Here is a 27,413-nt window from a genome sequence, read left to right on the forward strand (position 1 = left end):
CTGTATTTTGGCCAGAAGCAACCATTTAAAGTTAAATACCTTAATGATGGATTATTATTATTATTATAATTATTATTATTATTATTACAAACCACAGCTTTGTTAATTTATGGACTGGAGTGATTTGGATTATTGTGATATTTCTATCAGCTGTTTGGACTCTCATTCTGACGGCACCCATTCACTGCAGAGGATCCATTAGTGAGCAGATGATGTAACACTAAATTTCTCCAAATCTATTCTGATGAAGAAACAAACTCATCTACATTTTGGATGGCCTTAAAGAGTTTAATTTTGGAGCAATCTATTCCCTTCAACTTAATAGAGACAATCAAATCTTAAATGCAAGAACAAATGTAAAATTCAGACAAAAATGCTTAGGTGGTGCATTTTTAATAAACAAGATATCTTGAGACAATCTCTCAGACCACAGACTGAAATCTTCATGTGTTATTGCTAGAAATGTTTCTGAGTGGGTGATAGCCTGTGGAAACACTCATATTTGCACCAGCATTTGTTTTGCAAAGGAGATGCTAGTTATTTGTAGGATTATCTGAGAAAAACAACACCTTGTTTGTAAACTGCATGTGTTAATACTGTCACAAACAGCCAACTGAAGGGGAATAGAGCTCAGAGTACTTCAAGATAATTGGTGAGTGGAAAGAAAAATTATAGGAAAAAGACTTAATGTGCTCAAATTCTGGAGACACATTGTGTCTGTATGTGAAAACAAGCCATTAAAAGGGTGATCTGATGCGATTTAAATTTTTCCTTTCTCTTTGGAGTGTTACAAGCTGTTCGTGAATAGATAAGATCCCTAAAGTTGCAAAGACTAAAGTCTCAAATCTAAAGAGATATTCTTAATAGAAGTTAAGACTCGTCCACGCCCTCCTTAAACGCCTAGTTTAAACAGCCCCACATGTCTACGTTACTATGTGGGTAGATCTGCAAATGTTCACGCAAAGAAAGAAGGCGTAATTTAATTCTCGCTGTTGTAGTGTTGCCGCAGCCGCCATGTCGTGGAGATGCTGTGTGTTCTGTTGTGAAAGCGAGATTACTTTATCTGGCCTTACAAAGGAAGACACAACTAGAAATCAGTGGTTAAGTTGTATATACAACACTGTTCCAGAACAGTTTAACCCAAATATTCAGATGTGTGCAGCACATTTTATAGAGGACTGTTTCCTGAACCTGCAGAGTAGAATACCATGGGTCTGTGATCAAAGGCTGTTCTATAAAGTGGGACAATTCCAACTTAGCAAGGACAGTCTGGTGCTTCTGACTCACAGTCTTGTAAGTATGTTTTCATATTTAAAGGATCTGCCACTGATGATTCAAACCTGAGTTTTGAGCAGTGTAGAGTAGTGTTTGTTGTTTGTTGGTTCTCCGACCATAAATGCGGACATGGTTTTATGTTTATGCAGCACGATACCCAACACAATGCATAAAAACACAGTTTTAAGTCATCATAATCAGTGATTATGTCCCCACTGGATACAACAAATGCCTCATTTATAATGGACATTTTTTAAATAATTTTTTTTTTTATATAATTTTATAATAATTTTTTATAATTCTTGTCTCGTCGCGCCGGGACACACATCATCACAGTATAGTGAGGGGTGTAACATTTCCGTCACACGCTTGAGGTATTCGGCCAATCACAAAGCACTGGATAGCTGGCCAATCAGAGCAAACCTCGCTCTTCAGAACAATGAGCTTTGTAAAAAACTATGCGTTTCAGAAAAATGGGTCATAGAGGAGAAACAATTATACAGTACGTGGAAAATAATGTTTTTTTTTTTTTTTTACCTTAAACCTCATAAACATTGCATTACAGCAAATGCACAAAATAATAATCTTTTTAGTCACGTCATATTACCCCTTTAATTGTGTTGTCTTTTTTAGTGTACATGACACAGTACACTTAATCTTGTTGAAATGCTTTTAAATCTATTCAAGTATGATCCAGCAGGAGCGTGTCACTGTAATCTTCTGTAAGAAAGCACATGCCGGGCTGACGCTCAGGCTTGTGCTTAAATGCAAGCCAGCTGCAGCACAGATTTCATTGGCAAAACTGTGCAAAAAAGCTTCTGCAACATATTTCAAGTCAGTGATCAAATAATTATTTCAAGATATGCACCAAAGAATAAACTGATTCCTCACAAAAGCTCCTTTGTTTGCATTAGAGCTTGTGGGGCCTCATTTAGTTAGAAGAGAATGTGTTTTTGCAGACAGAGTTCTGTCTGAACAAGTCTTGCATATATTACCTTATATTCAAATCACCACAATGCAATGTTTACTCATATGCAACCTTCAATTTGTGATATTGCTTCAGGGTAACAAACCCAGGAAACATTTTGAGTATTTATCCAACTTCAATAAAAATTATATAACGTTGACCTAGAAGCGAATTCACTGAGGTGCTGTCAGCACGCATTGTTTTAAAAATTCTTATATCAGCAAAGTATAGGTATATATATTTAGATATCATTTCAATTTATTTGAAAAGATTATGCATGCAATAGAGAGTTAAACAGTAATTTTTGGTTTTATTTCTATTTTACTAAGCCTTTGTTTGCACATGCTTACGGTTCACAGCGTTTTCTGCCTTTGGCACTACACATCACTTTTTGTGACAAGGGCAGGTTCCTGCAACTCTGAGATTTCTTACATCCCTTTTTAGGGCAATAGTCATAGGCTTTACTGATGGGAGTCAAAACCACAAATGTAACAGGGGACACACACCATGACTGCAGTATAATAAATGCAGTCATGGTGAGCATACTGACCCCAAACTTTAGTACATACTGAGATTTAGCTGTGCAGTGCAATGCCACTCTTATTTTCAACTGCTCAAATTCTTATTGGAGCTATTGTACAAATAATAGCTGTTTTTTTTTAATGCCAACAGACAAATGCAACAGTGCATGTCTGCAAGCTCACATATTATTTACAAAATTTACAGTTATAAAGTTAATAAAAATAAGTTAATGCTCGGAAAGAATGAGCAACAGTTCCTTTCCCTCCCTGGCAACAACTCTGGAAAAGTAACATCTTATATTCCACAGTTCATTCTAATTAACTGGAAGTCTAACAGCAGTATGCAGCTGGATGGTTTATGGTGAAAAATATTAGACACATGTGTGAGATACTGGCTTGCGTTCCTCAGTTGGACCGCAATTGCAGAACGGCTCCAACAATCGACCTTAAAAGGCAAACTAACTCCTGCAGACAAGATGAGACAAGTTCTAAGAATAATGGTTAAGTGTATTCAAGGATATCAGACTAATCCAGGGAGCAAGTCATGAACGTGCACTACTTATGGATCGAAACATAGTCTTGATTAAAGATGTCAGCGAAGGAAAACTCTGAGTGCACACATTTATGCACTCTTAAGAATAAAGGTTCCAAAAGGGGCTTTATGCCGTGATGTCATAGAAGAACACTTCTTAAAACAAACATTTTTCTTTGTGTGAAGAAGATTTAAAAAAATCTAAAGAACCAAAGTTTTTGTGCAGTGAAAAAGTTCCATAGATGCTAAAGGGTTAATTCAGCCAAAAATGAAAACTGAGCCATAAATTACTCACTCTGAAATCATCCTAGGTGTGTATGACTTTCTTCTTTCAGACGAATTCGGTTGGAGTTATTTTAAAAATCGTCTTTGATCTTTCAAGCCGTTTGATGCAACTTAGCAGCTGTTGCATGCACTCCATCGGTCCATAATACGTTTAATATAAAGTGCATCCATTGAAGTGTCTCAGACAGCTCTGGGGGGTGAAAAAAGGCCTTCTGTAGCAATCGATGCACTTTTTAAAGAAAAATATCCAGATTCAAAACGTATGAATCACTTTAATTGTTGTAAAACGGAAGCAGTTAATAAATCAAGCAATTCCCTGTTTTTCCCCTAAACTCGGACGTCATGGGGAAAGACAGAAAAACATCTAAATAGTTGTTTCCACATTTTTGTTAACTTTACATGAGCAAGACTTATTTTAGATTACTGTTATTGGAAGGCACGCTTTTGTTAACGCAACTCACCCAAAGCTCTTCTTTGGGTAATTACATGGTGGTTTCAAGTTAGAGGCTTAATGAACCTCTTGACAAGCATACTTTTTCCCATTAAGCAATGCCATTAACCTCTAAAAAACTGCTTCTGTTTACAACTGTGAGCGCAAGCTAGAACATTAAGTGATTATTACATTCTGAACCTGGATATTTTTCTTACAAAAGCGCATCGATTACAGAACGCCTTTGTTCATCCCCCGGAGCCATGTGAGACACTTTTTTTTCGATGGATGCACTTTATATTAAACTTATTATGGATCGATGGAGTGCAAGTTGCATCAAACGGCTTGAAAAATCAAAGACGAATTTTAAAATAACTCCAACTGAATTCGTCTGAAAGGAGAAATTCATTTACACCTAAAATGATTTCAGAGTGAGTAATTTATGGCTTAATTTTTGGCTGAACTAACCCTTTAAATGTACTTCACGGAACCATCCATGTCAGTAAGGAACCTTCATTTAGTAACGTTATATGTGACAAGCACAAAACAGAAATGGCAAAAACGCTAATTGCTTGTGGCTTCATTCGCCACATCTGGAAAGCAGAGACATAGATATGAAACCACATTCACCCGAAAAGCTTTAATTAAAGCGAGAAAAAAAGAAAGAAAAATTTGCGAGAATTTCAAACTGTGAGTGTGTGAATGAATCAGGCGAGTGATTGATGGGAGGGCGTAGGTCACCGCTAGCAGTTTTTCTGCTGTCATGCCTGTGTTTACTTGCCAAACCCTGAGGGAGAAGGAATGAAAGAATCTGTCCCCTAGTCTCTGGATGCTACCCACCCTGTGATTTTAATCAGGCTGACACACCCAGTCCTCAAACGCTTACCTGAAATTCACAGAACACACTCACAGCAAGAAACTATTTTAATTTCTTTAAATAATTTAATTTCATTACAGGAAAAAAATGACTCCATTATGACTCACAATGGTCTGCAATAAAAGAGTCATTTTATAAACGAATGCCATGGACAGTTTCTCACGGGTGTTTTTTTTAGTTGTAGAAGTAACTCTGATTCATTCTTAATTGTATTTACCTCAGCTTCACTTTTTGAATATTGTGTATATGTGACCTATTATCAATCGTATTACAGTTATGTTGTTGTAATGTAATTATAGCCAATTAAGGTACAATTAAACAACAGGTGAATACCTGAGATACCAATATTATAGTTTTTAATTACTTGAAATCATCTAAAACAATCCCAAAATTGATCTAGAAAACAAGTGAGGTTACTTTCAAATCCGATAGCTGGTGAACTAATCTTTTAATATCCTGTTTAATACCATTATAAACTAGGTAATTTGGGTCTGAATGACAATTTAATCTGGTGTGCACACCAGCGCAGGTCACAACCTTGGACATTATCAGTTTGCTTGTTTATAGTAACCAAGTCTATGTAAAATATCAATACTCTTGAGCAGAAGACACCCGGTGAGGGTTAAACTGCAGATTGCATTGGGTCTGTACGCTGCAGTAATGTGAGCTTCAATGGGTGGAGTGGGGTGGGGATTGGGTGGTCCAATAAAACTAAAGCAAACTGAAACCTCTGTTCAAAACGCCCCATACCCTCAATGCTTTAAGACTTACATAATAGGTTATGTATGAAAAGCTCTCTAAACTCAGGAATATAAATCAAGCAATTCTGTGTTTTTCCCCTAAACTCGGACGTCATGGGGAAAGACAGAAAAACATCTAAATAGTTGTTTCCACTTTTTTGCTAACTTTACTTGAGCAACACTTATTTTAGATTACTGTTATTGAAAGGCACACTTTTGTTAATGCAACACACCCAAGCCTCTTCTTTGGGTAATTATATGGTGGTTGCAAGCATGAGGTTTAATGAACCTCTTGACAAGCATACTTTTTCCATTAAGCAATGCCATAAATCTCTAAAAACCACATAAACTACAACTAACACTTTGAAACTCCCAGCGAGGTCAGAAAGATCAGGTGAAAAGTGAAGAAGCTCACTGGTTGAGAACAAGCAGATGACTATATGACAGGCCTGTACAAGCCTTTGTACATTCCTGAAATCTGTCTTCAGTATCTCATAGATAAGACACTGAAATACCACTCAAGCAAACGTTTAGAATAGAATGTGTAAGGAAAATGTATGTTTAGTTAAGGTGGCTTATCACAAATTCCACAGTTTTTTTTTTAACCATTTTAAAATCACATTTTGACCTTTGATCTTCCTATGCATACACAAAAAAATGTGCTGAATCAAATTTCACTTAGAATTTGCTAGTAAATTTAGCTAAGACATAGCAAGTATTGAAGTAAACATAAAACTCTGAAGTAAAAAAACTGAAAATTTACTCCTATAATTTGGCCAATTTATTTTTATTTAAATGCATTAAATATATACATTTACATCATTTTGTCTTTGGATTTAAGCAGAGTCATTAAATCTGCATGTCCAATAAATCACATGTATAATCATAATATGTCTAAATATTAATAATAACATAAAAATAATAAATCACACAGTTCCAATTGAAAAGTCTCTTGTATATCTCATTGTATGTCCGCACCTAAAATAATATGGTAAAAATATGCTAAATGTAAAAAAAAAAAGTAATATTTATTCTAGCAGCAATAATATAATGTATTTTGACCAAATAGTTGGAACATATATGGTCTTATAAAATAATACCTAAATTATCATGTAATTGCAATCATAAGAAGAACAAAATAATTGCTCGAGATCGCTTTTTGAAAAGGCCTAAAAGAGATTGACAGGAGGGCGGAGGGCACTGCTAGCACAGACTCCCACATACTTGTGTATACTTGTCAAACCTCGAGGGAGAAAACTGAAGGAATCTTTCGCTTTGTTAGTCTCTAGATGTTACCCAACTTGCACTTTATTGATCTGACACACCCCTTGTCCTCAAATGCTTACCTGGTTCAGGCTCATAAAGGCTCACATCCACTGAAAGGCTCTGCACAATAGCGCTGCAATGAAAATCTAAACAGAAGGCAAAGAAAGACACATTGAAAAGCATTTAAAATGCATGCTTTTGTTCGGAGGAAAAAAGAAAAACAAACGCTGCACACAGAGATACCAAACTATAAATTATTTCTATGTTGTTTGACTATGTGAGTCATATTTAGATTATTTAATTAATACAATAGAAGTTTCTTAACATTTTTATTGCATGAACTAAATTCAAATATATGACTCACAAAGTGTAATACAGTATTGTTCAAAATAATAGCAGTACAATGTGACTAACCAGAATAATCAAGGTTTTTCGTATATTTTTTTATTGCTACGTGGCAAACAAGTTAAAAGTAGGTTCAGTAGATTCTCAGAAAACAAATGAGACCCAGCATTCATGATATGCACGCTCTTAAGGCTGTGCAATTGGGCAATTCGTTGAATTAGTTGAAAGGGGTGTGTTCAAAAAAATAACAGTGTGGCATTCAATCACTGAGGTCATCAATTTTGTGAAGAAACAGGTGTGAATCAGGTGGCCCCTATTTAAGGATGAAGCCAACACTTGTTGAACATGCATTTGAAAGCTGAGGAAAATGGGTCGTTCAAGACATTGTTCAGAAGAACACCGTACTTTGATTAAAAAGTTGATTAGAGAGGGGAAAACCTATAAAGAGGTGCAAAAAATGATAGGCTGTTCAGCTAAAATGATCTCCAATGCCTTAAAATGGAGAGCAAAACCAGAGAGACGTGGAAGAAAACGGAAGACAACCATCAAAATGGATAAAAGAATAACCAGAATGGCAAAGGCTCAGCCAATGATCACCTCCAGGATGATCAAAGACAGTCTGGAGTTACCTGTAAGTACTGTGACAGTTAGAAGACGTCTGTGTGAAGCTAATCTATTTTCAAGAATCCCCCGCAAAGTCCCTCTGTTAAAAAAAAGGCATGTGCAGAAGAGGTTACAATTTGCCAAAGAACACATCAACTGGCCTAAAGAGAAATGGAGGAACATTTTGTGGACTGATGAGAGTAAAATTGTTCTTTTTGGGTCCAAGGGCCACAGGCAGTTTGTGAGACGACCCCCAAACTCTGAATTCAAGCCACAGTACACCGTGAAGACAGTGAAGCATGGAGGTGCAAGCATCATGATATGGGCATGTTTCTCCTACTATGGTGTTGGGCCTATTTATCGCATACCAGGGATCATGGATCAGTTTGCATATGTTAAAATACTTGAAGAGGTCATGTTGCCCTATGCTGAAGAGGACATGCCCTTGAAATGGTTGTTTCAACAAGACAATGACCCAAAATACACTAGTAAACGGGCAAAGTCTTGGTTCCAAACCAACAAAATTAATGTTATGGAGTGGCCAGCCCAATCTCCAGACCTTAATCCAATTGAGAACTTGTGGGGTGATATCAAAAATGCTGTTTCTGAAGCAAAACCAAGAAATGTGAATGAATTGTGGAATGTTGTTAAAGAATCATGGAGTGGAATAACAGCTGAGAGGTGCCACAAGTTGGTTGACTCCATGCCACACAGATGTCAAGCAGTTTTAAAAAACTGTGGTCATACAACTAAATATTAGTTTAGTGATTCACAGGATTGCTAAATCCCAGAAAAAAAAAATGTTTGTACAAAATAGTTTTGAGTTTGTACAGTCAAAGGTAGACACTGCTATTTTTTTTAACACACCCCTTTCAACTAATTGCCCAATTGCACAGCCTTAAGAGCGTGCATATCATGAATGCTGGGTCTTGTTTGTTTTCTGAGAATCTACTGAACCTACTGGTAACTTGTTTGCCACGTAGCAATAAAAAATATACTAAAAACCTTGATTATTCTGGTTAGTCACATTGTACTGCTATTATTTTGAACAATACTGTATATTACAATCATTTGCAAACACAACACTGAATGGATAGAATTTCACAGGTGTTTCTCCTGTGCATTATGATTATTATAACCTATGCTTACAAAAATATTTAATTGTACAGAACAACAACAAAGAGACAAGCCCTATTTAACAGCTGCACATAACTAGCTTTGAATAATTCAGAGAGGAATGACAAATTACTGAATTTTGCGCATTATTACTATGTAGCACTTACTAGGAAGCAGGCTTTAGACTTCATCATTAATTTGTCTCAGTTCAGATGTTAGACTTTTATGTTGCACTCCTCTATTTGTCAAGCTAGAGTTGTGTAAATTGTGCTAGGCTACCATAAAACAATATTACCATCAAATGTTTGACTTTTTCTCTGACACTTCCCTGTACTTTATTTACACTAAAGGCCTAGAGCTTGTGGAAGAGGACCACCCTTTTTGACAACTTAAAAATGGTTGTTTACTGTCGAGTTCAATATAAGTTCATACGTATCGTATTCCCAGGTGAGTCTCCTCACACATTTCACACTTAGTCGTATAGCCATAAATATGAATTCTTACTATTCGAGTGATGTTACACCTTGAAACAACCTTGATCACAAACACTTTCTTTGTTTAAAGTAAGTGAGTCTATGTAAAATATAAGTACTCCTGCAGCAAAGCATGAAACTATGGTTTCTGGAATATAAACTGAAATAATGTTGAGCCAGAATGGGTGAAGCAGAGGAAAGCCATGCAGACCACCTAATGCATTTCAAGACCTCTCAAAATGTGTTTGTAAAACTGCTGAATTAGACGAGTGTTGTTTTAAATCAAGCATCGTGCTCCTCTTAGGCATTTCATATCCAACACTCCCTTCTATCACCGCAAGCTTAATTATTAAAGAGTTTTCTTGTCTCATATCAGGCAATCAAAGTTCAACATCTGCGCTAAACGTTGTTCCTCTTTTGTTCTGGTTTCTATTTATTTGTTTTGGTACTTTGTTCTTGTCGCCATGGCAACAACACTAAGGCTTTTCTTTATACTTTAATATAAGCATAGTGTAAATAAAGATTTAATCCAAATAAAATGCCTCATTTGAGACGAATTAACAACTAGGATTTTGAATGCTAAGGCTTGTAAGTTATATATTTACCTATAAATTAAATTGTTAAATTGTATTTTTAATAACAAGATATTAAACATTCTATTCTATATTCTTGTATGTACATATGGATAAACCATATTTTTAAATATTATTAAAAAAAAAAAAGAATGTAATGCTTTATTCTGTATTCCTGTGTATATAACTGACACAGTAACCGTGGCTTTGCTGCAGCTTGTTTTTGGGTGTGTCTCGGGTATTGGCACCCTGAGGGCAGAAAACTCTCATATTTCTACTTCTTGTATTTGCAGCAGTTTTCCCCTTAGTTTCAAAGTGTTAATCTTGCGATTTTCAAAAAATAAAAAGAAGAATAATTTTTTTTCATATACTCATGATATACTTTGTACAAATGCTATATGCATTAAATCATTCTTTTACACTAGGTTTATGTAGTGTATAAATATACATATATATATATATATATATATATATATATATATATATATATATATATATATGCTAATAAATCTACTTGAATCTTGATCTATAAAATTAATCTAGCACAAAAGCACTTATTACTATATTACTAGAACATAAGGAATATGAGTGCACTAAATTTATTTCAAAAAATCGATCAGACCAAGAATAGTGCTGTGCAAATCAAAAACCTAAGTATTCATACTTTTTTATCACTGACTTAACTATGGCAAAATGTCTACTTATAAAATTCAACCATCAAAAAATGTGATTTTTGATCCCAAACATATTCAAACCGTACAGTTAGCTGACTGCTGTGTGAATGTGTGTGTTTGCCTTTAGAGAGTGAGGTAGTGGTTTCTCACTCCGCCTCCTTGGATAACCCACTACGCCCATCCATCGTTCCCTCCCTCATTTATCCAAATAAAAGGACTGTGGGTCATCTGTTCCTCACTTCTCACTCTCTCCAGTCAGAGAACAGAGCAGCAAGCCTCCTCTACAATCATGTCTGTTTCATACGCTCGTAGTCAGATGTCCTCTGGAGGATCCATGGGAGGATCCCGCATGTCCATGTCTGGTGGTGGAAGCAGTCGTACATCTGGCATGTATGCAGGCAGCATGCACGGAGGAGCTGGAGGATATGGAACACGTATCTCAAGCTCCTCTGCTTCTCGTTCCTTCTCTGCTGGAGGAGGCGGTGGCTATGGAGGTGGTGCTGGTTTCGGTGGCGGTGCTGGTTTTGGTGGCGGTGCTGGTTCTGGTTTCGGTGGTGGCGCTGGCTTCAACCTGTCCGATGCTGTTGATGTGTCTGCAAACGAGAAAGCCACCATGCAAAACCTCAACGACCGTCTGGCGTCCTACCTGGAGAAGGTGCGCTCCCTCGAGAAGGCCAATGCTGATCTTGAGCTGAAGATTCGCCAGTTCCTGGAGAGCAAGACATCCCCCTCTGCTCGCGACTACAGCGCCTACTACGCTACTATCAGTGACCTCCAGAACAAAGTATGTGGTACTGTCAGAAATAAATATTTAAACAGCATTTGTAACTAAAGGTGTATCTTTTTGTTAACTTATCTTTATATGAATAATGTCCATTCTTTATATGAATGGACATAGAAGTGATTTCTGTGCAAGATAAGACTTTTGTAAATATAAAGATAAACATATGGAGATGGATGTAATTAGGACAAATGAGAGATTCCTAAACTCAAATAAATCCCAAGAGGTATCTAATTTTGTCTACATTCTTGTCTCCTGAAGATCCAGGATGCCACACGTGTAAATGGAGGCATCTACCTCAGCATTGACAATGCCAAGTTGGCTGCTGATGACTTCAGAGTCAAGTAAGTCCACATGACTAAGAGAAAAGTTGACTTGGCATATCTCAAATGAACCTAAGTGTTTACTTAAGAGTTTGATTTCTGTGCAGATATGAGAATGAGCTGAGCATGAGGCAGTCTGTAGAGGCAGACATTGCTGGCCTGAGGAGGGTGCTGGATGAGCTGACAATGGCCAGATCCGACCCTGGAGATGCAGATTGAGGGTCTAAAAGAAGAGCTGATCTTCCTCAAGAAGAACCACGAGGAGGTAAATTGGTCTTCAACAAACCCATCATTCTTCTTAATGAGGCAAATACTCAGTTGTTTTTGCATCTTTAGGAACTCTTGGCAGCACGCTCCCAGATGAGTGGACAAGTCAATGTAGAGGTAGATGCAGCACCACAGGAAGACCTGTCAAAGATCATGGCTGAAATCCGTGAGCAATACGAGGGAGTTGCAGCCAAGAACCGCAAAGAACTCGAGGCCTGGTTCCAGTCTAAGGTAAAATCACATTAGTCCCAGTTTGTCATAAGAAACCAAAACCAAAACCAAATCAAAACCAGTTGACTGATCTGACTGCTTTCCTGTGGACTGTCTCTCACAGAGCGAAGCCATCACCAAAGAAGTCGAAGTAAACACAGAAAGCCTTCAAACATCCAAATCAGAAATCACAGAGCTTAAACGCACACTCCAGGGTCTTGAAATCGAGCTACAGTCACAACTCAGTATGGTAAGCAGGTGACCAGATCAATCTAGAAATCTGATATTTTGTTGCATCACACAGCCTTTAGAATAATGATTTTCATCTCAACAGAAAGCGTCGTTGGAAGGCACTTTGGCAGACACACAGCCCGCTACTCCAACATGTTAAACGGTTATCAAATGCAGGTAACTGCCCTGGAGCAGCAGCTGGGAAATCTTCGTGCTGACCTGGATCGTCAAAGTCAGGAGTACCAGATGCTTCTGGACATCAAGACCAGACTAGAGATGGAGATTGCAGAGTACAGGAGACTTCTGGATGGGGAGGCTTCTGGGTGAGACATTAACATTCAGGCATTTATGTCCTGATTTGTGAGATTAAGTTTTCTGAGTTGTCTATAACTTTATGTTTTCCCCCATCCTCAGAAGTGTCCAAACTGCAAAATCCTCATCCACAACCTCAACCTCAACTACACGCAAAGTGGTCACCATTGTAGAGGAGGTGAAAGACGGAAAAGTGATCTCCTCCACCCAGGCTGTGACTGAGACCAAGTGAGATTTCAAAAAAGAACAACCAGTATGAGATGAAACCACTCTTGAGATGAAACAACCCAATAGTGAGGGGTTGATATGAGTGATATAAAAAAAATCAATAAACTGGTTTAAATGTGCTTTTGTGTTTGAGTCTTATTTTGCTCTCAGATGGTTTAATATTAATCAATTATTTGAAGTTTGTACTTGACTAACTGGGGCCCAGGTCAGGAAGCAGACAGACTGGCTAAACCGACCGTCTGCTAGCTGCCTCCCGTCATAGAAATCAGTTTATTCTCCGCACATAGAGACTCTTTCACCTAGATATCACACTATAGAGACTGTGTGGGTTCCCCCAACCAAACCAATTTAAGAGTAACAATTTAATAGATTTTCAACAAGTAAATAATGTATATAATACACAGAAACCAATGATAAAGCTTGGCTTATTGAAATATCAGATCCCTTTCTACGAAAGCACTTTTTGTAAATGACATGATCACTGATCATAACCTAGATGTGCTCTGTTTCACAGAAACCTTGCTAAAACTTGATGATTACATTATTTTTAAATGAGTCTACCCCCCAAAGATTACTGTTATATAAACATGAGCCGCATCCAAAAAAAAGGGGGAGGAGTTACATCAATTTATAAGAATGTTTTCAGTTTTTCTCAGAGGACAGGCTTCAAGTATAACTCGTTTGAAGTAATGGTGCTTCATATAACATTAACCAGAGAAACAGGTGTTAATAATAAATCCCGTGATGTTTGTACTGACTACTGTATACAGGCCCCCAGGGCACCATACAGACTTTATTAAAGAGTTTGCTGATTTTCTATCTGAGCTAGTGCTGGCTGCAGATAAGGTCTGAAATGTTGGAGATTTTAATATCCATGTTGATAATGATAAAAATGCATTGGGATCAGCATTTCTAGACATTCTGAGCTCTTGGGGTTAGACAACACATGTCAGGATCTACTCATTGTCGAAATCTTACTCTAGACTTAATACTGTCACATGGAATTGATGTAGGAGAGTTCTAACAGTTCGGACTTTGCATGAATCAGAGGTAAAAAAACAAAACTAAAAACAAAAAAAATACTGTTCAGTTTCTTGCACAGACCAATAGTTTACTGTCTTTACACATCAAAGTATCGTCACAAGCTGCAGGGTTTAATTTTGTTTTGTTTGTGTATTTTTTGTTGTTGTTGTTTTTTGTATTTTTTTAGCCATGATTCCCATCCACTTACATCATAAGAGTGATAGACTCAGGGGCGTCGGACTGGGGGGGTAAAGGGTACCGAGTACCCAGGGCCCGAGGCAGGGGGGGGGGGGCTTAAAAGTCAGTTTTCTATACATACATATACATGCACTAACATTTGTATAGCATTTATGTACAAATAAAAAAGTTCCTGTGCAAAACTAAACTTGTAGTTAGGCACTGGTTTGGTATAACAAAGTAATTTTCATTCTGTGCAGGGCCCCACCACCCCTCTCGAATCAATGTAAATAGTACGACCCGCAGTTCAGGTGCTTCAGCTGCGGACCAGCGGTGAATCAGTTAATGAGAAGACAGGGGAAGAGTCATGTCTTTCCTTAAGAAAGGAAAATCAGGGGCTCAAAAACGAAAAGAAACGAAGATTAAACAGAGAAAGGCAAATGAGGGCAAGCAGTTGCTCACTCAGTTTTTTAAAAGAAAGGTGAGCTCCAAATGCATAATCGAGCATTGACATTGTTTTAACATAAATATCTACTCTTGGAGGAGTTCTCCCCAGAGTCAGAAGTTTACATGAAAACACTGTATATTTCCCTCCATTGTCAAAATCTAACACCCGCGAAAACACAGATCGTTAGCGCCTATTTTACCGCATTGTTATGCAAATTATCTCGCGCACGCTCAGGATTGTTATCAGTTTAATGCACATCTTAATGATCGAAAATTACTTATTTTAAAAAGTAAAGACTGAATGTCTAGTTTGGTGGTTAGTGTACCCTGTGATTCTAAAGTCTGCATTTATTTTAAACAGACAATTAATCAGCAATTAACTTGTACTTAGCCTACACTTTAAAATAGGTATTATGACAATAAAGGATATTTTAGCAACCACTTGAAGCCATATATTTCAGTTTCAGACCCTGCAGCAGCAGGCCCCACATCATGGCCAGGTGAAAGCAGTGACAGTGAGGTGGATGTGACAGTGAGACAAGGTGAGCTTTTAGCGGAATTGCCTGTTTTAACACTTAGTAATTAGTAATTAAGTGTTAAGAGGAAATAAGCAAAATGGGTACATTGTTATTGTACACATTTAAACTTTAAAGGGGCAGTTCACCCAAAAATGAAAATTCTGTCATCATTTACTCTCCCTCAAGTTGTTCCAAACCTGTATGGTTTCCTTTCTCCTGCTAAACACAAAAGAAGATAATTTAAAGAAGGTTGGCAATTAAACAGTTGCTGGTCCTCATTGACTTCCATAGTATTTTTTTTCCTACTATGGAAGTCAATGGGGTCCATCAGTCGTTTGGTTACCGACTTTCTTCAAAATATCCCACCCATTGGTATCACTATGGTATTTGGTAAGGGGGCCCAGCAAGATGGTTTGTACCCAGGGCCCAAAATTTGGTGCTACGCCCCTGGATAGACTGCCATGGTTTGAGTTAAAAATCTTGGTTTGTGTTCTACTGAAGAAACAAAATCACTTACATCTTGGATGACCTGGGGTAAGCAGATAAACAACATATTTTTTATAACATATGTTCTTGTTTTTTTTCTTTGTTTTTTTTCTCTATGGAATTTTTTCTCTGAATTTCCTGCCTCTTTTGAACATTTCAATTTACACTGTAGAGAAATGGTGTAATGACATTTGAAGTTTACTGCCAATAGAAAGCAAAATTTGCAAACAGCAGTTCCCCGTAAGTTTATTTGGAGTTTTTTCCTTTCCTATTCTTCTTTAATTTAGTCAAACTTGCATTCACTAATGCTGGTGTGAGACTTTAGAAGAAACCTTTTGGTCCTGTTTAATGTTGGTAAAGGTTTGAGAACTAATGGCGTGGTTTCACAGACAGGGCTTAGACTAAACTAGGAACTGTGTGAGTGTGCATCATTGAAATGCAAATTTAGCTGCAGTGAAGGGACTTTGTACAACCCACCTTGTCCCATTCTGCGACCCGCAAGTGGGTCGCAACCCACAGTTTGAAAACCCCTGCTTAAGTGCACTTCTTTTTCACAAGGGGATCTACAGCAAAAAACAAGTTTGTTAAAAATAAAACAGTCAAAGTATGCAGAACAGTTAAAGTATCTAAATTAAGTTTATGATGATTTAGGATACATCTGATGTATCTAGTACAATCACAAGTGAATTTCTGCATAATGTAAATGCTGTGTGAGTTATTTTACCTGCCTGTTCACTTTAAACCTGACGACCTACTCTAACTATTCCTTGTTTATTTCTGTCATTAAGTTCATCAGAGATATTTGCAGTGTTTTTATAGGTTGATGGCTAAGTAGTTTAATATGTTACTTTTCTCATTGGATAAAATCCAATTACATTTAAGTTAATCTAATCAATGCATTATATGAGTGAAAGAACAGAGATAAAAACTAGAGGCCCACATTGTAATCTAATGAACTTCGCATGAAAAGTGTTAGTTGTCCTGTCATGCTATAACATGTACAGATACCACCTTGATGAATGATCTGCTCTGGAGCAGGCAGTCCTGAGATCTGTTGATTGCATAATAATATGAATATATCAGATACGGCTTCATGTAATAAAATGTAAAAACCTGCCAGTGATGTAAATCTTCACACATTCAGTAGATGAAACAGGTTCATCATGTCTGGGGTGGGTCCTGTATGATCTGATAACAATCAAGTTTACAACAAAGGGTTGAAATGGTTTCACTTCAAAAGTTAGATGAGAAAGTTTTAGTTTAATGTGTGACAAGAGCTGGATCTATGTACTGTGCAGTTGCTCTTAATTCTAAGGTTTTAATTTGAATAAAATTTAATTTGAATAAAAATTCTAACAATCCATCAATTTTAATATCTAGTTTTTCTTTTTTGTCAGAATTTACAAATGGCAAAAATACAAATAAATGCAATTGAAGTACTATCATGAGTGACTATTAAGCTGCAAGTTATATTTATATAACATATTTTGCAGAAATGAAAAGTAATGGATGAGAAAGTTAAGACTCACATAAACCCCTGATTTATTTCTTCTTGTGAAACTGTAAATGACAACATACCATTTAAATCTGTCTACAGCCACGTCTGCTGCCTCGGGGAACGGGGGAATAGTTTCACTCTCCATCATCTAAGGCATTGTTTACAGTCCCTCGCCCATTTGTCCACATAAAAGGAACAGGGGTCATCTTCTCCTCACTCATCCGCTCTCTCATTCTCCAGCCAGAGCAGACAACGACAACAAACCTTCTTCAAAATCATGACTTCTTCCATCCACAGCTACATGTCCTCAGGAGGATCTTCTCGCTTCTCTGTCTATGGAGGAGCAGGAAGAACCGGGGTCCGTATCTCCAGTGCCTCTGCTTCTCGTTCCTTCTCTGCTGTTGGTGGTGCTGGTTTCGGTGCTGGCTTCAACCTGTCCGATGCTGTTGATGTGACTGCAAATGAGAAAGCCACCATGCAAAACCTCAACGACCGTCTGGCATCCTACCTGGAGAAGGTGCGCTCCCTCGAGAAGGCCAATGCTGATCTTGAGCTGAAGATACGCCAGTTCCTGGAGAGCAAGGCCACTCCTGCTGCTCGAGAGTACAGCGCCTTCTACGCTACTATCAGTGACCTCCAGACCAAGGTGCGTGACTTAACTATTGAACATATTAGTCAAGTCAATCTTTAAACTACCTTTAGACAAAAGTTAACCAATTGTGAATTTACCATCATTCTTCTTATGCATAACATATATTTCAAACAGCATAAAACACATTGAATTTCTGAAGTACTCATAAAAGAGAGATCTAAAATGTACCTTCATGCATTTCATTCTGTGCCCCTGAAGATTCAGCATGTCACTGTTGTGAATGGAGGCATCTACTTGAGCATTGACAATGCTAAGCTGGCTGCAGATGACTTCAGGGTCAAGTAAGTCGGCTATATATATATATATATATATATATATATATATATATATATATATATATATTATAAAGGATCTAAAACAATGGATACAATGGATACTTTTTCATGCAGATATGAGAATGAGCTGAGCATGAGGCAGTCTGTAGAGGCAGACATTGCTGGCCTGAGGAGGGTGCTGGATGAGCTGACAATGACCAGATCTGATCTGGAGATGCAGATTGAGGGTCTAAAAGAAGAGCTGATCTTCCTCAAAAAGAACCATGAGGAGGTAAGTTGGTGGTTGGTCCACACTCAGTAATTCCTCTTGAATGGAGGCAAATACTCAGTTGTTTTTATTGCATCTTTAGGAACTCTTGGCAGTACGCTCCCAGATGAGTGGACAAGTCAATGTAGAGGTAGATGCAGCACCACAGGAAGACCTGACCAAGATCATGGCTGAAATCCGTGAGCAATACGAGGCAGTTGCTGACAAGAACCGCAAAGAACTTGAGGCCTGGTTCCATTCTAAGGTAACCCCCTTTTTATTTTAACTTACTTTAACTTTAACTTTTTAAAGGGCAATGTTTTAATAAATTAACAAAATGTCTGACTGCTTTGCTTTCTCTCATAGAGTGAAGAACTTACCAAGGAAGTTACCGTGACCACAGAAACCCTTCAAATATCCCGATCTGAAATCACGAAGGTTAAACGCACACTCCAGAGTCTTCAAATCGAGCTACAGTCCCAACTCAGCATGGTAAGCAGAGATTAATCTTGTTAATTCTGGTCATCATACTTCATAAAACACAGAATAACTAAGCTTTCTCCAACAGAAAGCATCGCTGGAAGGCAATTTGGCAGACAGACAGGCCCGCTACAGTGCCATGTTGTCTAGCTACCAGTTACAGGTGACCAGCCTGGAAGAGCAGCTGAAGCAGCTTCGTGCCGATCTCGAGCGCCAAGGGCAAGAGTACAGCATCCTTCTGGACATCAAGACCAGACTGGAGATGGAGATTGCAGAGTACAGGAGACTCCTGGATGGAGAGGCTACAAGGTGAGACACAACTACAAAAAAATCTTTTAAGAACAGCAGGCAAATTAAACATTCACTTTCTCATTTAAAAGTAGCCATTATTTAATAATCTTTGTATTCTACCTCTGCAGTGTCTCAGTCACGAGCAAAACGACAACTACACGCCAAGTGGTAACCATTGTGGAAGAGGTTGTGAAAGGCAAAGTGGTCAGCTCATCCTTCCAGTCTACAAGTCAAACCGTGTCTTAAAACCAATTTTGAGACAAATCTTTGTACAAAACAGATATGAAAAGCCAATAAAGTGATCTAACTGTGCATTTCTGTGTACGTCTTATTTTGATGTCATTCGCACCTTGCATAAAAACAGCTCCTTTTTTGTCAAAATATAAAAAGTTGTATGAAAACCAATAATTAGCTAGCATATTAAAATTATTTTTGTTCATAAACAGGGTAACATAACTGACTGAAGTCTTGCAAATACTGGTATAAACAATAAAAATAAGAAAAAATAAGGTTACTCTGAATGCATTTAATGGTTTTCAGTTTTTCAAAATTAATGAATGTTTTCAGTAGTTCTGAAGGCCATTGACTTATTGGATTACTGTTTATTAGGATATTTTAATAAGTAATTTGAACAAGCCCCAATCATCAGATTAGTGTTAATTCTAATGGACATCACTTTTCTTTTTGCTGTTGTTTCTTATAATATGATTTTTTTTAATAAGTTTTCAACATATTAATTTGATGACAAATGTCTCAAAGGAAGTGAGACTTATCTAAAATTGTAGTTGGTAACAATCTTATTTTACTCATTTTAGGTAATGTATCGTAACTACTTTTAGATTACTTTTCTAACTTGTTTTAAACCTACCAATAAAATGTATCATGTTGATATAAAAAACCCAAGGGAAATTAAATATACTCCATTATTTGATATTAATATCAAGTGCATTAAACATTACATTACACCAGGTTTCCCTAACTGGGATTAATGTAAGAACAGCAGTGGGTATCTGAGTATATAAAAAAGGGTAATAATTAATTCAGTGATAAATATATTTATATATATAAAACAATAATACTAAAAAACAAACACATACATCTGAAAACTGACAAATTTTATTTTTTTTACCTGCATGCCAATGTGACTACTGACACTAGAGAACTCTAAATATGCAAATGCCTTGTTAAATTATTAAGATATTCACTTCCTCAGGGATATTGGTTTAAAATATTTTTGTTCAGCCCTCCAGAAATAACAATTATTGAAGGTTACTGTATATGATGAAGACATTTTATAGCTATCGATCACCAGTGTTTAGTAACTTGCATAATTATTTGTTTAATACATTGGCTAATTGCATGAAGGCCAAATTCAGAAGCGTGATTCGCAAAATTACTTGCATGGTATAACATTGTATATTGTGAATTTAGTAAAAGCTAAATGGTCTGACACACAATAAGATTATTATTTAGGAAAATTTAAAAAGAAAAAAAAAGTATTAAGGAGAATCAATAAATGATAAATAATTCATTGCCATTTTTTGAATAGCATGTAATCATCCATATAGTAATTGTGTAATCTCATTATGAACATTTTAAAATGCAATATGATCCAGAGCACTCAATTTTTGGAATCTGATTACATAATCCAGATTACATATAATCAGTTACTACCCAGTTACGACCCAACTGTTTGCCTATAAAAGCACCAAAGGTTTGTGAGCAATACAACTAAACTGACATAGGCTGGTAAAGGTTACAGGATCAAACCTTAAATGGTCATCACCTGTGTGGCCCTGAGCAAAAGACACAACCTTTAGCTCTAGGCCAGCACCAACAATACCTATTTTCTATATTTTCCTCATTAAAAACCTGATTCAACAATGTGCCTCTAGAAACAGGTTTGACAAACACTGTACTGCAAACTCAAAATATTTAAAAGTTGAACAACACAACTTTGCTGCACACAAGAATAAAACTTTCTATTTGCAACAAGCCTGATTAACATTAGCAGATCACCCAAAACCCACTTCAGACCAGCTAAACCTGCTTTTAATCACTTGGTGTTTAATATAGCTCCTCTTGATGCAACAGTATCATTAGGCAACAACTGCATTGTTTAAATTCACAATCTGCAAAAAAAAAAAAGTTTTAATAAAAAACATGTAAACTAGGTAATGGATTTTCATTACTAGAAAGAATTGGTAATTTATATTATTATACATACAAAAAATACTCTCTTTGGACATCCACATTTATAAGAGCTTTATGTGTCATCAGCTAACATGTGTAGTAGAAAACTGCTTTTCAGTTCAGGAAAAAAAAACAACTTTTTTTTTAACTCCAAATTTTAAAATTGGTCTATCATGAACGACTGGAGTAAAGAAATGCTAGACACCTACGTAGAGTAAAAAATTTAACAAAGAATAATAAAATGTATGTGGTCTAGCACAAAAAAAATATGGGCTTTAAGTAACCATTTAATTTTATTTGTGTTTAACAAAAGAAAGGCCAACTATGCATATTGTAGAGTCCAGTTTAGCTGGTATACTAAATATATTAAATAAAATATATTATTAAATTTTTACTTACTAGATTGATAGGATATGACGGCCAATATACCATGCATTCCTAATTCAAACATTAAAAGTTTGAAGTAGAAATAAATTAGTTAATTAAACAAAATTGTTTGCTCAAAAACTATATCTGTCAATCAATGGCTTCATCCTTAGCGCAAAATGTAAGGAATTATCAAGAAATTTAAGTGAAACTCTAAAATGCTAATATACCACACAGACCTGTCTTCAGCCACACCTGCTTGAGGAATAGGGCAAGGGTTTTATGGCCCACCCCCTTAGGCAATCCATCTGGTCCCTCCCGGTTTTGTCCACATAAAAGGAACAGGGGTCATCTTCTCCTCACTCATCCGCTCTCTCATTCTCCAGCCAGAGTTGAGGACGACAACAAGCCTTCTTCAAAATGACTTCTTCTTTTTCCACCCGCACCTACATGTCTTCAGGAAGTTCTTCCCAGTTTGGTGGAGGAGCCGGTCGTGTCACAGCCAGGCGTGCTGGTAGTGTCTATGGAGGAGCAGGAGGAACCGGGGTCCGTATCTCCAGTGCCTCTGCTTCTCTTTCCTTCTCTGCTGGTGGTGGTGCTGGTTTCGGTGCTGGCTTCAACCTGTCCGATGCTGTTGATGTGACTGCAAATGAGAAAGCCACCATGCAAAACCTCAACGACCGTCTGGCGTCCTACCTGGAGAAGGTGCGCTCCCTCGAGAAGGCCAATGCTGATCTTGAGCTGAAGATACGCCAGTTCCTGGAGAGCAAGGCCACTCCTGCTGCTCGAGAGTACAGCGCCTTCTACGCTACTATCAGTGACCTCCAGACCAAGGTACCCGACTAACCTATTAAACATGATAGTAAAGTCAATCATTAAACTTCCTTTAGACAGTAATTAACCAATTCTATATAGCCCATGGTTCCTAATTCAAAGAGAATGTGAAAAAATACTGGATGTCTCAGGAATAAAATTTGACTCTATATATATATTTTTTTATCTGTGCCCCTGAAGATTCAGCATGCCACTGGTGTGAATGGAGGCATCTACTTGAGCATTGACAATGCCAAGCTGGCTGCAGATGACTTCAGGGTCAAGTAAGTAACCAGCAACATAAACAAACATCATTTTCAACAACTGCAAAAAGTCTAAAGCATTTAAATGAGATTATTTTTCATGCAGATATGAGAATGAGCTGAGCATGAGGCAGTCTGTAGAGGCAGACATTGCTGGCCTGAGGAGGGTGCTGGATGAGCTGACAATGACCAGATCTGATCTGGAGATGCAGATTGAGGGCCTAAAAGAAGAGCTGATCTTCCTCAAGAAGAACCATGAGGAGGTAAATTGGTGGTTGGTCCACATTCAGTTGTTCCTCTTGAAATGTATGTGAGGCAAATGCTCATTGATTTTTACTGGATCTTTAGGAACTCTTGGCAGTACGCTCCCAGATGAGTGGACAAGTCAATGTAGAGGTAGATGCAGCACCACAGGAAGACCTGACCAAGATCATGGCTGAAATGCGTGAGCAATACGAGGCAGTTGCTGCCAAGAACCGCAAAGAACTTGAGGCCTGGTTCCATTCTAAGGTAACGTCAGAGGTTTTTTTTTTTAAGGGCAATGTTTTGATAAATTAACAAAAGATCTGACTGCTTTGCTTTCTCTCATAGAGTGAAGAACTTACCAAGGAAGTTACCGTGACCACAGAAATCCTTCAAATATCCCGATCTAAAATCACGGAGGTTAAACGCACACTCCAGAGTCTTCAAATCGAGCTACAGTCCCAACTCAGCATGGTAAGCAGAGATGAATCTTGTTCATTTTGGTCATCATACTCCATAAAACACAGAATAACTAAGCTTTCTCCAACAGAAAGCATCGCTGGAAGGCAATTTGGCAGACAGACAGGCCCGCTACAGTGCCATGTTGTCTAGCTACCAGTTACAGGTGACCAGCCTGGAAGAGCAGCTGAAGCAGCTTCGTGCCGATCTCGAGCGCCAAGGGCAAGAGTACAGCATCCTTCTGGACATCAAGACCAGACTGGAGATGGAGATTGCAGAGTACAGGAGACTCCTGGATGGAGAGGCTACAAGGTGAGACAAAACTACAATACAAAATCTTAATAACATTTAGAAAGTAGTGTCACTGTTTTTCAATAAGCAGTGGTGGTTTATTATAATAAACAAAATTAAAGTGAGATGTGGATACCTGTCTGGCATTTCTGTAGTGTAATATTATTTGTTTGTACCTCTGCAGTGTCTCAACCTCAACCTCAACCTCAAGCTCATCCTCGACAACACGCAAAGTGGTAACCATTGTGGAAGAGGTGGTGGATGGCAAAGTGGTCAGCTCATCCTCCCAGTCTAAAAGCGAGACTAACATCCTAACATCCTAACATCCTAACTCATAGTGATGAAATCAATAAACTGCACTGACTGTGCACAAACTATGCATTTCTAGTGCCTGTCTTATTGTCTTCTGTTTTGTTGTAATATTTTATGGCACAATGTAAAAATGTATGCAAAAGATTTTAAATGGGGGAAAAAGTAGGTCTGTAGGTATTAGCGTAGTTGTGAAAAAAAAAGAAAAAAAGAATGACAGCTAACTAAAAAGCCCAATTCCATTGTTGTTCCCAAGTTGACTTGAAAGGTTAAAGAGTAGCTACTCTAGCTGACAGCTGGTGATTTCTACTGAAAGATGACGACATGTTGGGATTTGAGACATATCACACCTCAAACAAAACTAATCCACTGGAATAACAAGTTCTATAGTTGTTAAAGCTTTAAGAAAATGTGGAGAACTAAGATGTTACAAAGGGAATATTTAAGTGCTAGGACATGACACCCCCATCAGTACTTAAGTATTAAATATTACAGCAAGAAAACATTCAAGTAGGCTCATTGGGAATGTCACAATGTACAATTAGCCCATACAAAAATTTGATTCAAAGTACAGTAAGTTAAACGTTTTGGAAATATTATGACTTTAATTAGCCCTTGTGAAAAGGAAGTATGCTTTTATAAAGTGTACTTATTGCGGAAATAATATACTTTAAAAGATCACACATAAATGCAGATTTAATGTTATTTTCGCCGTTTAAGTACATTGTATTTGTAATTTATTTAAAATGTATCACATTTTAAAGTTATATTAAATGCAATAAGTTGAACTTTTGAGTGATTTTTTTGAACAACTTAAGTGGAACTTAAGTGGCAGTTTTTAGTACGTCTTTATATGTACAATTATATGTTCCCAATTGCTTCTAGTGTCTTTAAAATGTGCTTAAAGTGTACTATTAATGTACTGACTTGCAATTAATGTGAACTAAAATACACTTTAATGTCAGTTAACAATATACTTAAGTGTGAATTAAATGTAATGTTTTTGACCACATAAAAGCATATTATTTGTAATTAATTTAAAAAATATTACAATTTAAAATTACATTAATTGTAATTAGTTTAACTTTTGAGTGATATTTTTGAACCACTTAAGTGGGACTTTAGTATATTTTATATGTGATTTGAAATATGGTAAAAATGTACCGGTACTTCTGAATAAGCAATTAATGTGAACTAAAATATAGTTCAATGTCATATATCTCTGGCAATGAAGTTGAAATTTAGTATATTAAATAATAATAATAATAACCTCTTAATATCCTAGTTACAATCAAAGCAAAGACACAAAATGGTAAACCCTCTACATTTATTGACAAATCAATCTCTAAAACAAATACACAAGCTTTTTGCTGATACACAAGAAAAACCCAACACTATACACTATACAACGATTCAACTCACTTATTAGAAAGAGTCTGGAGAACAATGCTAATTTCACCATCACAGAAAACAAGATGTGTAAACCGGTTTCCTCATCGGGGACCTAAAAATGTCCACAAGGTCAAAATTTACTGGTATCACTATACTTGTGGAGTCATCTGGTCGCCATAACATATAGGATTACTAACACACTAACGACACTCATTTAATAAAAAAAAAAAATTATCTATCCATGTACTTAAAACATTACCAAAGTGGGTTACTTGTACCCCTGGATTCACAGACAAGGACTAAGACTAGCCCAAGACTAAAATGTAATTCTGAGCTGTTTCAACTGATAGAAACTTGCACTGACTGATCTATAAAAATACCAGTGCCTTTGTTTTGTCTCAAGATGCACACCAGTAATGTTTTTTCTAAGGCATGTCAAAGAAAATGACTTAAATGTTCTTATTGAACTATGATCCTGGCTTAGTCTAAACCTTTACTAGCACCAACATTAAACAGGACTGAAAGTTTTCTTCTCAAATCTTACTAGAGCATTAGTGAATGCAAGTTTCACTAAATAAATTAAGCCAGTAAGATGAAAATTCTAAGCTTCCTATCATTGTTTAGAAGTCCTGTACAACAGGTTTAAATGCATCCAAGGTTAAAAAACATTGTCATTTTGTCAAAATATCATTTTAAAATGACCTCAATTCTCAGAGATCCCCAAACGGTTCACGCGAAGCTGTTCAAAGGATTCAGTTTCCTTAAACCCCACCTTTCGGTAGCATACTGTGTTCTGATTGGTCAACTGACATAGTCAGTTTTGATTGGTTGTTCTGAACATAACTTCACGGTAAATAATCACATCTTTTTGGGGTGAATTATGTCTTACTCCTCTTATAGCGAAGCAAAGAGTAAAATAAAAAACTTGAACAGTCTCGCTGCTTTTTCTTCTGTGTGGGTGTATTCAAGCCGCTCGCTTCAGTTTGAATCTGAATAGCGCGTTCAGCGCGGGGGCGTGGTCACATTAGATATAATGAAGGGAGACGTGAAAAACAGACATCGCGTTGTTTCCATATGTATTACTTTATCACAGAATATCTGTGATATTTTCGGCAGCACTTGTTTAGTTTTAAAGTAGACATGTCAAGCTTTCTATAGATATCTCTCTCATGTCTCTTCGTTGAGTATTCATGGAGTTACAGTTCATTTTAATGACGTGTTTGTATATGAAGATCAGCGCAGAGAAAGGCTGCAGACAGCACACATACAAAAGGGATTTGTTGTATTGCTCTGGTATTGTGGTAAAAATTAATTTTAGCCATTGGTTCTTCTGATCTTCATTCTTTGTCAGTGAAAATAAAACAAACTTGCCTTTACAATTAAAAACACACTGTCTCCTCGACATGATGCTCTCACACCAACCAGAGCATCTGTGTGGGGGAGGGGCAGCTCAGAGTTCCGTTTCTGTCAACACGGTAGGCGGAGATTATTATGCAAAGTGTTCTAGTGACGTACATAGAGATGGGCAAAAGATTTGAAATCTATAACGACTCGTTTCAGCGATTCAGAGTCGACTCCTTACTTTAGAAGCCAATAACTTTATAAATCGTGTACTTTTTGGTTTAATTACTTTGCACATGGTTTACACAGATGGACAGCTACATCATACACTGTAATACAGGTAATTTTTTTATTTCCCATCTGTGTGGCTCTTTAATAAAAAATAAAAAAACTCAAAATGAATTTGCTGGGATGTACTGTCTGTCGATGTCCCAGAAGCTCTTCATCAGCACCAAACTTCACACATCATGAAGCTGCAGACCATCTCTCCACAGTCTGTGTGAACTGAAAAATTATCCAAAGAGGCAGGAAAGTCCAAAAAAATTCCTTGAGGAAAGAAGAACAATTGTTATAAAACATTTCCAGCCATTATAAATGGTTCAATTGAGTGAAAGCAATAGA

At 37.0% G+C, this 27,413-nt stretch overlaps 2 protein-coding genes and 1 pseudogene across 2 annotated transcripts; all 3 read left to right on the plus strand.

The window, feature by feature from the left end:
- Positions 1-10,898: 10,898 nt before the first annotated feature.
- LOC113119874 (keratin, type I cytoskeletal 13-like) lies at positions 10,899-13,147 on the plus strand (annotated as a pseudogene).
- Positions 13,148-17,439: 4,292 nt separating this feature from the next.
- LOC113119879 (keratin, type I cytoskeletal 13-like) lies at positions 17,440-19,383 on the plus strand. Its single transcript, XM_026289592.1, has 7 exons — positions 17,440-17,823; positions 18,028-18,110; positions 18,219-18,375; positions 18,455-18,616; positions 18,718-18,843; positions 18,920-19,140; positions 19,251-19,383. Exons 1-7 carry the CDS (start codon positions 17,455-17,457, stop codon positions 19,366-19,368), a joined length of 1,236 nt encoding a protein of 411 aa, XP_026145377.1. The 5' UTR covers positions 17,440-17,454; the 3' UTR covers positions 19,369-19,383.
- Positions 19,384-22,051: 2,668 nt separating this feature from the next.
- LOC113119891 (keratin, type I cytoskeletal 13-like) lies at positions 22,052-24,131 on the plus strand. Its single transcript, XM_026289605.1, has 7 exons — positions 22,052-22,515; positions 22,696-22,778; positions 22,864-23,020; positions 23,106-23,267; positions 23,349-23,474; positions 23,551-23,771; positions 23,935-24,131. The coding sequence occupies exons 1-7, from the start codon at positions 22,102-22,104 to the stop codon at positions 24,071-24,073; spliced, it is 1,302 nt and encodes a 433-aa protein (XP_026145390.1). The 5' UTR covers positions 22,052-22,101; the 3' UTR covers positions 24,074-24,131.
- The last annotated feature ends 3,282 nt before the right edge of the window (positions 24,132-27,413 follow it).

Source organism: Carassius auratus, chromosome 19 (assembly GCF_003368295.1).
Source record: "Carassius auratus strain Wakin chromosome 19, ASM336829v1, whole genome shotgun sequence".
NCBI lineage: Eukaryota > Metazoa > Chordata > Actinopteri > Cypriniformes > Cyprinidae > Carassius > Carassius auratus.

Bases quoted from the DNA above. Each gene is read 5' to 3' on its own strand.
- LOC113119879 (XM_026289592.1), top strand. From the start codon at position 17,455: ATGACTTCTTCCATCCACAGCTACATGTCCTCAGGAGGATCTTCTCGC. The intron at 17,824-18,027 runs GTGCGTGACTTA...GTGCCCCTGAAG, and splicing joins TCAGTGACCTCCAGACCAAG to ATTCAGCATGTCACTGTTGT. The intron at 18,617-18,717 runs GTAACCCCCTTT...TTTCTCTCATAG, and splicing joins AGGCCTGGTTCCATTCTAAG to AGTGAAGAACTTACCAAGGA.
- LOC113119891 (XM_026289605.1), top strand. From the start codon at position 22,102: ATGACTTCTTCTTTTTCCACCCGCACCTACATGTCTTCAGGAAGTTCT. The intron at 23,475-23,550 runs GTAAGCAGAGAT...TTTCTCCAACAG, and splicing joins TACAGTCCCAACTCAGCATG to AAAGCATCGCTGGAAGGCAA. The intron at 23,772-23,934 runs GTGAGACAAAAC...GTACCTCTGCAG, and splicing joins CTGGATGGAGAGGCTACAAG to TGTCTCAACCTCAACCTCAA.